The sequence below is a fragment of the Xenia sp. Carnegie-2017 genome, unplaced genomic scaffold (assembly GCF_021976095.1).
Source record: "Xenia sp. Carnegie-2017 unplaced genomic scaffold, XeniaSp_v1 HiC_scaffold_13, whole genome shotgun sequence".
NCBI classification, from domain to species: Eukaryota; Metazoa; Cnidaria; class Anthozoa; order Malacalcyonacea; family Xeniidae; genus Xenia; species Xenia sp. Carnegie-2017.
In genome coordinates, this window is record NW_025813436.1 from 3509850 (window position 1) to 3520983 (window position 11134).

Genomic DNA, 11134 nt, shown 5'->3' on the forward strand with positions numbered 1-11134 from the left:
GTGTTGAACTTGTGCTGGTTGGCAACAAACTGAAAAAAATACAGAAAATATCCTTTAAGCTCCAGTTGACATGATTTAATTGGTTATTGTATTAATTAATATACGTACTTCTCACAATGAATTTCAGTTTAGCATTTTTCGAAACGCCCAAGATCGATACTAAGCATTTTTGAAACACATTTTATTTTCCATGTTTAGGAGCCATTTTTCTGAGAAACTTTGCACTATCCTTGGATCCTTAGTCTTTTCTTATAATGTTAACGTATTGCAGAACCAACATTATATATACTTAGTTTCTATTCTTATTTCTACATAGTTTCTTAAAAGTTTGACTTCAATTTGCTGCGTTTATTTAACGCGTAATCTGCTATCGGCTTCAACGTTCAGGAATAGTTTATCAGATGTACTCTTAAAAAGTAGATTGTGGTATTAAAAGATATTGTTTTTTGGATTTAATTTTGTTGGTTTAGTGCAGTAAATTATTTGTTTTGTTTTTTTGTTGAATGAGTACTTGTAAATGTTGCCGCTAAGGCTTTTTTTCCAAACAACTTTCTGTTATTAAGGAAGGACCTCCTCAAGATGAAGATGACGACGATGATGACGATGATGAAGATATGAAAAAGAAAGGAGTAGGTTTTTCTTGTCACAACAATAGTTTTGGTGAATTGCTGTAGAAATCTGGTTGCTCGTGAATTGCTTGATTTTTTTTTCAAATGCTTTTTCTGATTTCTCTAATAACAGATCATCACTTTATGTTTATCATTGACTGTAAAGCTTTGATTTCACATCGAGTACAAGTTAGAGATAGACGTAGCTACATCTTTGCTTTGTTGGGCTTTGTTTTCTTTGCAAGTCTGAAAATTATTTCAAAACTTTTCTAATTTTGCATTTTTTTAAGCTTATCAAATTGTTTCTGTTTTAGTTAAGTCAAGTGTGTGTATAAGTGGGTTTTATAAAAATGCAAATCACACATTTACAAAGATGTGGCTTTTCTGAGAAAAAATACCAACTCATTTAAAAAGCTTTTTTTCATCACGTACAATTGTGTTTTTGATGCCAAGCGCCATAAATATTTCGTTTTCAACGTAGCATCATTATTTTGGGGAAAGGCATCCATTTTAGAACGAGAGAATAAGGCATGTCATATTTAAAATGTTCTTTCTGCTGCTGTATACAGACACTCCCGTCTCAAATGTGGCGAGCTCCTTGTTACTCATCTCGTTGCACCAACAAATTAAACATGTTTTGAGTTTTGTCTAGGATAAGGGGAAGAGTTTTAAAGAAAAGATGGCAATGATAACAAGTTTGTGTCAGACAATTCAAAACGCCTTAGACAACGTCGCTTCACTATTGGAAAGAGTAAAAAAGTAAGAATTTCACGCTACTTAACGCTACTTTAATTTTTACATTTACGATATTCGTTTCAGCTTGGAAGCTTGTTTCATTTAGGCAGTAGGCAAGTACGTCTATATATGACTATAGGCTTGTTACACTGATCTTATTTTGTAGCTTGTTCAATTGGACCGTTCCATTTGTTTCAACGATAGTTTGCGTTGCGATGACTGGAGCAACTGTCCTATTGTACTTCGTACCTATCAAGTTCGTTTTACTTGCGTATGGTGAGTTTTGCTTTCAAATGTTGTATTGGTGGCATCATATTAGCCCGCATATAGAGGGATTTGAATCTCGTGTCGATCAAAAATTTAAAGCAAAATTTGTTCGAAATTGCTTTGGTTACAATAGTATATGCAATGGTATTTATGTTTGTCATATGACAAACTGAGGTCTTTGTAAGACATCGATGTGCATCCTCATTTGCCGTTTAGCAGCTCAAATTGTATATGATTCTGTTAATCCGTAGCTAAATACGTTTCTCTACTTCGCTATAAAGTTTATTGCTGCACATGATCTTCCAGTATTTATGAACAAACAGTATTATTAATTACCAACAGTCAAAGCTGTTATCCCCTACTGTTTCTTTCGTGGAAAGTATGGCACGTGTATCGCTTGAGCGTAAGACTATTAAAAATTCAACTTTGATATATTATTGGTCAGCGTCTGGCTTTGAGGGGAAAAGCGCGCGTTTTTTCCCATAATATTTTAAAATAGTATTTTTTATTTTTTTTTAATTCATATATTATTTTGGGAAAGTGCATATTTGGTTTGTTTACATAGTTGTAAGTTCAGTGTTTTTTTGTTTACAATTGAAGTGTATTGTAAAAACTAATTGACCATAACCGCATTAAACAAATTTGTTTAATTTAACTACCACCGACTACCCTTTTTCAAATGTGGTCTCTGCTAAACAGGACACAGTATTTCCATTCGTCTCAGTCAATAAGTATTATCTTTTCCCTTGGTCTCAGGCAATAAAAGTTAATTATTTGTCCTTTTTATTAAAAGTATCAACAACAGCGATAAAAAGTCGAACGTGCAAGCTGTTGTCTCACAATTTTTTCAGGGATTAACAAATTCACGAAGAAAATACGAAAGCCGAACGCGGTGGATAATAACGAACTATTGGATCTTTTGTCAAGACTGCCTTCTGATCCACAAATTGTATGTATGGTATATTTTCTCAATACTCATAGCATTTATTATGAGTTCTCAATGTTTTCTAGACTACATGTTATATTAAGCTATTAATATATTTTAATGTTATAGAAGGAGCAAAAGCTTTTGAAGACCGACCCAGCTTTGCGTCTAAAGCGTCTAGATCCTTAATTAATCTCATTGATCTTACAAAAATGCAAAATTTCAACAAAGCTCAACAATTTTGTGGAAGCATCTACTTATGGAAACAACTTGTCTATTTACTGTAGCAAGTAACAAGTGTGTAAAGATTGGTCATGCGTGCGTTTTTAACACGGAAGTAAAATGAAAAAGCTTCTCCTTAAACATAAATTTCAGAATCGCACTATCAATAAATGTTCACAAAAGCGACAGCTTTCAAAAACCGTTTTTTAAATTTTGATTTTTCCATTTCCAAGCTCAAAATTTGACATTATGTTATCTCATACAATTTAACCAACAATTGGCATTTGGTGATTGAAGGGATTTCTCTATACACTTTCTTTCACGACGTAACAACCTGGTTTGCTGTAAGTTAAGTGTTGTACTTTTTCGAATTTTTTGCTAACTTTATTTTGAGATTTATGTTGGAAGGAAGATAGAGATCTTTGGCATAATTGTCATTGTGTATTGAAATTAGCAAATTTTATTTAGTATTGGAGTTATTTAATTGCTGTCATGTATTGCATAACATTGATTTATATGATTAGTTTTATTGTACGTATAGTGTAAATAACAGTAAAGATAGGGGATTAGATATATTTATTTGGTTATGGTATGCAATACTTTTTTCTCGCTTTTCATTTTACAAGCATACTAGCAAGTGGTGACTAAAGAGGCCTTTACAATCATGTATGTGATTGATTTTCCGAAATAAAAGTAACTGCTTGCAAATACATGATTTAAACATTCGCTTTCGAAGTTTTCATTTGAGCAATTAAAAAATTATAATGATGAACGATTTTAAGGATTTTATATATAACTGCTAGTAATTGTATTTTTGTGAAGCATGAATGTATGAGTTGATGAGTTGTTGGTGTATCGACAGGGAATTTTTTCCAAAATTTAGCAAATCGGAAACATTAACGGTGAAACTTTGCATTCTCGGACGATTTGATTGGCTGAAAAATTAAGTTGTTGTTGATATAGGAAATAGCATTGTTTTAAATGGAATTTGGAGAAAACATGCCTTACTAAGTTGTTTAGAGACTATCAAAAATTCTGTTGATTTTTAACTTAGTGTACGTAACTTTCAGCAGGCAAGTTATTAATATCGACATTCGTATTTTTCGATTCCGTCAGATATAGTTTTTCACAAGGCCACATTGCCATGGGTGGATTAAAAGTATGTCGAGTGAGTCGCAGAACATACATTTCAATTCCAAGAAAAGAAAATTAATTAACTGCAAATTGTTGAATATTTAATTTTTGCTTCATCACAAAGTTCAATTATGCAACCCTAAGTGAGTGCAACTCCAGTATTTTGCTCTTGCAAGCTCAGAAGTAGACTGCCTTTCTTTGAGGCAGCGGTAAACTCTGTGAAATTAGCAGATTCGGGTGATCTATTCTGGCATTTTTAATGGTCAAGACTTACTTCAAACTGCTTAAAAGCACTATTGATATTGTGCATTTAATAAAAGCAACATGTTTCAACATCTCATGATGCCATCTTCACTATTATAAGGAATATTATGTATGTGATGAATATATATGAGTAATATGATACTGTGATACAATTTATACACTTATGAATAGATTATTATATTACAATGAAATAGTGGTTAGAATTAATGATGAAAGTATTTACAGGCTGAATATAGTGTGAAAACGAAAAACTTGAACGTTGAGGTTAGGGTTAGTTTTGTTTATGTGAAGTGCTTCTTTGATTTTGAGTGCGAATGTAGTATTTGCAGTGTCAATGATTTTAAAGCAAGAGGGAGCAAGAGTTTTGCATGAAGGTGATTTTAAAAAGTGTCGAAAGATATGTGAGATTTTTTCAGTTGTGGTGTGTTTCCTGATTCTGGTGATTAAGTGACGGGAAGTTTCGCCAATTTATCGTGAATTACATCCCGCACAATCGAATCGGTATACCACCATAGATTTAATAGAATCAGGGATAGGATCCTTGAATGAGAAGTAGTTTTTGATTTTGAAGGAAGTGAAAATTAGTCGGATGTTAATGTCAGTGCAGAAGTGTTTCATGATGTTTGTAAGTCTGCGTAGTGTGTGTCGCAAATGATGTCCGATGTACGGTTGTTTAAAGTAAAGAGTTTTTATGGACTGTTCTTTGCTGTTGGTTGTGGTTGTTTGTCGGATGTTTTAATGTTTGCTTTGCTGATAGTCTTAGTTTTGTCATGGAGATATCGTTTGACAGTTTTGTTGATGAAGTGTAGTGGGAAAGAGTTGCCTAATAAAATAGATGTGATATTCTTTAGGTCTTGTTGAAAGCCATTGTCTGTGTTGTTAATTTTGTATGCTCTGTCTATAACTGTGCGTATTAATCCAGTCTTGTAAGAAAGTTGTTTGAAACTGAAGTAGTTCGTCAATAGTTCCGTGTAGGTTGGTTTATGATACGTCGACGTTGTATAGGTGTCATGTGATTTTATTAATAAAGTGTCTAGAAAAGGTAGTTGGTTTTGTTTTTCAGTTTCGAAAGAAAATTTAAAGTTCGTGTGTTGTTTTGTTGATGTAGTTAAAAAAGTTCATAGCCTCAGTCTCGTTTGTAAAAACACAAAAATATTCGCCAACGTATCTGCGGTAGAAAAATGGTTTTGTGTCGTTGTAGTTAGTAATTCAGTTTTGTTCATGTGAACCCATACAAATGTTTGCAAGTATAGGTGCTAGGGGAGAACCCATTGCAACACCGTCGGTCTGGTCGTAAAATTTTCCATCAATTAAAAAATGTGTTTGTGCCGTTGCTATTAAAAACAGTTGTTTTAGGTGTATCTTGGTCATGGTGAACTTAGGTTGTCGGTGAAAATAGCGTCAATGGCTAGATCAATCGTTTCAGTAAGCGGTATGTTAGTGAATAAGATTTAAACATAGAAGGAGATGAAGAATTTTTGACATGAAGATGATAAGTTGAAAGATAAGAATTTGTTTAGGAAAGTGGAAGAATATTTAGTGGAGTGGTCATGTGCTATAAGTGGTGTTAGTATGAAACTGAGATACTTAGCTAGATTATAATTGTAAGCGTTCGTTGATGAGATTATTGGTCGTAGTGGAGGCGGTTGTCCAACTTTACGTTTCTTGTGTAACTTGGGTAAACCATAAAAACGCGATGGTTGAGAGCCTTTTGGGAAAATGTCGTTGTATATTTCGATGTCAATTGAACCCTTCTTTCTCAATTTTCTTAGCAGTCGTTGTAATTTAGCTTCTCGGGGGGTAGTGTAGGATCTTCATCAAGCGGTGTGAATTTTGGTGTGTTTATTATTTGAAGACAAGAATTTCGATGTGTTTGACGATCTAGGATTACAATGCCATTTCCTTATGATATATATAAGTGAGCAACGTGTGCAAATTCCGTTTTGAGATGTGTGTAGTCTTCTTGATTAAGAATATTATGTTTGTAGTTTAGTGGATTCTTTCAAATGTTGTCAGCTAAGTCTTAGTGGTTTGATACTGAAGCCTAGGCCAATTTAAACTCAAATTCCATTCTCATTAGTTTTATAAATTCGTTAATTTTCTCTGCATTTTCCTTTTCCATTTTTTCTATTTTCCCATTTATTAATGCCATTATTTTGTTAAATTACTTAAAAACTCTTGATTCTAGAGAAGATTCATTTTGACAATAGATACAATTTGTATACGGTGATTGTTTACATTTTTTAGAGCAGAAAGACCACGTGAATTAAAATCATTAAAACCATTAAAACCATTTAATCCACATCAAAATAATCCCCCATTATTTTTGGAAAGACCACGGGTATTATTCATGATATATTATTCTAATTTGAATGTTTGATTTTCTATGTTTCTTTATTCATTGACAATATGCTTTGCTTCCTCTAAAATGATATTAAGTATTTATATATTACATTTTAGTTAATAAATAGAAAAAATTGACATTTCTTATCTTTCTTATATTAAAAAAAATTCCTATTTCCTACCTATTTTTTAAACATTCCCTCTATTCTTTCTTTACCCATCATGTCTTGTAAATCTTTATACTCTTCTATTTTCTCTAGAATTTCCTTTTGAAATTTGTTATTCAATATTTTGTTTAAATTGGTTATATTTTCTTCAAATTCTAATATGGTTCTTTTCGTCGATAATACTCAGGGGCTACAGTACGATTTGTACATTTGCAACAAAAGTGAAATTTGATAGTTTATATAAGTTACAATCTTTTTGATATGTATCATTAAATCTTGCTGTATCTTGAAAACCTAAAAAAACTCTTGATGGTACGCCGCCTGTGAATACATCTTAACAGTCAATTGCTTGGATCCAATAGGAAGGGTTTTTGCAATAACTTTCATGTATTAGTATATTATTTATTGTTTTTTCCTTAAATTTTTTTTATCAATTTTTTCTTCAAATTCGAAAATTTTTTCTTCAATTTTTTTAATAACTTTTTTAATTATTTTGTCAAAACATTAATAAAGATTTCTACTATAGAAATCCCCTTACGTTTCATCTGAATGTAAAATCTTGAAAAATTGAAAGGCATCAATTTCTTTTAAATTTTTTTTTCTTTTTTATTATCTTTATTTGGTGACAGCATGCCTTTACATGGGTTAGAAGAAACAATGGGGTCTTTTTGCCATTAATAATGGTAAAATCTTCAATGAACGATTTAGACGTGCTATTAATGTATTATAATATAATTGATGATGGTAAGGTCTTCAAATCAAAGTATTATTTTTATATTTAAGCGCGATGAAGATTTTGACGAAGAAAAAATTTAAGTCAATTTATTATGAAATCAGAGTATATAGCCAATTTTATTCATATTGGTGGATGATTATTTTCAATAAAGAGATTAAAGATGAAAGAGAATTTAATTTCAATTTATTGTGATAAAGGGATGATATTCAGCAATAAAAATAGTATTGACATATAGAAAAAATGGGTGAATATTTTAATTATCATGATGAAAAAAATAATATACATTTTACACAATTGGATTTAATAAACGCACTTTATAAAAATATTATTCAAAATATGTAATAGTAACCATATGATATGTATATATAAATAAAAATGCAGTACGTATGTATCAAATTTGAAGTCTTGGTGATATTTAAGTGTTAATTGAATAATAACTTCTTTTGCTGGTAATAATGGCATATTGGCGCAGTAGAACTATTTTATTCATAACTGATGATGGTGAAATTTTGGAAAAAGTCTTGCTGTCTTCAGATGTAATTTTAAGATGGAAAAAGTATTGTAGAGTTTTTGAATTTATTGATGAATGTGAAGAAAACATTGTAGAGATTATACTTCATCCAAATAAAAAGAAATATGTGTTGAAAGAAAAATGTCTTATTGCTCCGAAAGTAAATATATATTAGAACAAAAATCTCATATTGAAGCATTTATTAAAGTATTAAATAATTATTTGGATGTAAATGATAATAAACATCAACAATTTGAAGAAATTAAATTCCTTATGAAACAGTAACGTTGAAAAAATAATATTTTACTTACCCAAATATTTTCAACATATATATGTATAACTTACCTTTTTCATGTAAAAACAGATTGATGTAAAAAATTTCTAGGATAAAGAAGTATCAATGTATGTCTACAAAATGTAAGCAATATAAAAAACATTGTTATTTTTATTTTAAATGTTATGAAAAGAATTATCCATGTATTTCTGTCATAACAAAAATCGTTTTTGCAATAAAGTCAATCCAAAAGATATTTCCTGGATAACGTGTAATTTTTGTAGATTTGAACAAGGAATTCATTGTATCAAGTGTAAGAAAAAGGTAGCTGATTATTTTTTTGTAGGGATTGTAATGCTTATGATGATTATTCTAAAGATCCTTGTCATATTGTAAAATGTTGTAATTGTAGAATTGGATAACATAGATCATTTCATTGTGATACTTGTCACATCTTATCGAAGGAGAAAAAAAGAACTTCATTATCATGTATGCAAACAAGATAGTGAACACGATGATTGTATGATATGTTTGGAAGATACATTTACTGGACATTTATTATTAAAATCTGAGTATAAAATGCATCATGCTTATATGAAACAATTAGGCCCGGTTCAAACGTCGCATTTTACATGCGCCGAATCAAATCTGAGTTTTAGTCGACTAAAATAGTTTTATGCGTAGTTTGATTCAGACGTCGAATTTAATAGTCGCATTTATAGTTATGTTTCCATTTTTTCATAGTTTATTCATTTTCTTTTACTAATTTCTTAAAATGGCGAACAGAAAAATGTTGAGTTTATGCATTTCAAATATGATTCGTGTTAATAGGAAAAGACGAATATTGATGCATGTTACAGCAAATAAACTATTAGAAACGAGACGGCAGCTTCTGCAAATTTCCCATGTTTTTCTACCGTTAATTAGTCAAAAAATGCCTTCATACGTAGCCCTCCTTATCGATCATGTCGAAGACAAGATAGAAATTCCGGCTGGTGGAAGAAAGTTTGGAGTATTTATTCTGATCTTCGATTCAAAAAAACATTTCGTGTATCTCGAGGAAACTTTCCTCTTACATATAAATTTTTTGCACTTTAAACAAGTGTATTTTGTTAAACTCGTGCACAAAATACAAGGTCCATTACCTTCACTCGCCGCCGCCATGTTTTTACAACTTTGCGCATGGCATTTAGCATGGAAATAATTGATTTTTGCTTAGAAATATCTTCAAATAAATTATGCATTAAATTCGGCTCATGTAAAATGCGACGTTTGAATCAAAATCGAATTTTCGTCGAATATTCGACTAACTCAGTCGAATATGCGACTAAAGTCGCATTAAATTAAAATCCGTCGAATTTAATTGATTCAAACGTCGAATTTTACATGCACATAATTCTCGCATTTGATTCGGCGCATGTAAAATGCGACGTTTGAACTGGGCCTTAATTTCGAAAGGATTTTTTATCGTTCTATATGTAGAGCTGATTTTATTCCAAATATTAAAATATACATTTTGGAAAAGTAAAGAAAAGTTTCAAGTGATGCCCATGTTGATTTATGCTGGTGTTAAAGGAAGTGATGGTACAATATTGAAAACATTTTTAATAGAAATTCCATATAAACATTACTTTGTAGACAATTTTTTTTGAGAAATGTATTGAATAATACACTATAGAGATATATTCATAAAGAAAGATTCTGTAAAATGCATTATTCCCAAAAACCTGGTGAAGTATGAATATAAACTAGGATAATCGAATGAAGATAATGGGGAAAAACCATTTTATTACTATATCTTATATGAAAGACGTATTAGTTGTTTACAAATAGTTATGTAATCATATTTTCACTTTTTTTTCTAAAATATTATTCCATTTTGTTGTTTAAAATAATTCTTATGTTGATTTATTTTAAATTAATCCAGTAATTTTTTCTTTTTTCAAATATATCAGTTAAAAAATTTGCTTCGACCTCATTATTACATATGATATTTCCCTTTTTTAAGTGAATAAAACTGTCTTCTAACACAATTTTCTTCGTTGTTATAATATAGCATATTGGTGTATTCAGGATTTTTACTGATTTCATTGTTGTATTTTTCAAGTTTTTGTTTTTTCTTGGGTCTTCCTCTCCTTTTTTATACTTTAAGTAACGTCCATCAATTTCATTTGTTCCTATCCAATAAGTATTATTCGTAGGAGGACTTGTAAATACTTGATCAGGATGAACAAAAACTTGATCTTGAACCAATTGTTCAGGTTTACCAAATTCAACGTCTTCTAATTCTCTTATAATAGTACCTAATTAGGGTACATCGTTATAATTTAAGAGAGAGTTTTACATGTTTGAGAACAAAATACTTGTTTTTGTAATTGGAGATATAATATTCATAAGGTTCATAAACGCATGCTCTTTAGGAGAAATTTTTGATGAATGCATATTCAGAATCATGCTTACTGGGGTTGATTTTTGTATATTATGGTGATTGGTGTTCAAAAGAGAAAGTTTTTGAGTAATTTGCGATTTTTCAGATATTATCTTACCATGGCTTTCCACTGTTAAATTTCCATCCATAGGCTGTGGAAACGGTACTGATGGGGACGAACGACTTTGATTTTCATAGTAGTTTATTACAGTGGTATTTTTCCAATTCAGGAATGGTAGCTGTAGAGATACTTGGTCATTTTCACTTTTTTCTTCTTGAATTTGATTTTCTTTCCAATTCGATTACTCAACTCTTAGTAATAGCTGCGATATTTTTTTTCTATTTTGATATATCATTATTCTTTATTTTTCTCTATAAATATATCAAACGTTTTCTGTTTCTTAAATCTTTCAAAAAAAATAAAAAATTTTTGTGTACTATGTCTGATTACATTTTTTGATAATAAAGAAATTTTTACATGTTTGTAAATGTAGATCGTCCAGGTTGGTATAGTCCTGAG

General features: G+C 30.5%; 1 protein-coding gene across 5 annotated transcripts in view; it reads left to right on the forward strand.

The window, feature by feature from the left end:
* LOC124449869 (multiple C2 and transmembrane domain-containing protein 1-like) overlaps positions 1-3465 on the forward strand; it is a 45278-nt gene extending 41813 nt beyond the window's left edge. For all 5 annotated transcript variants that reach the window (XM_047000795.1, XM_047000797.1, XM_047000798.1 and 2 more), the window contains 5 exons: positions 564-629; positions 1261-1367; positions 1510-1619; positions 2462-2559; positions 2665-3465. In XM_047000795.1, the coding sequence (XP_046856751.1) occupies positions 564-629; positions 1261-1367; positions 1510-1619; positions 2462-2559; positions 2665-2724 (441 nt within the window). In that variant the 3' untranslated portion in view covers positions 2725-3465. The remainder of the gene's footprint in view (positions 1-563; positions 630-1260; positions 1368-1509; positions 1620-2461; positions 2560-2664) is intronic.
* The last annotated feature ends 7669 nt before the right edge of the window (positions 3466-11134 follow it).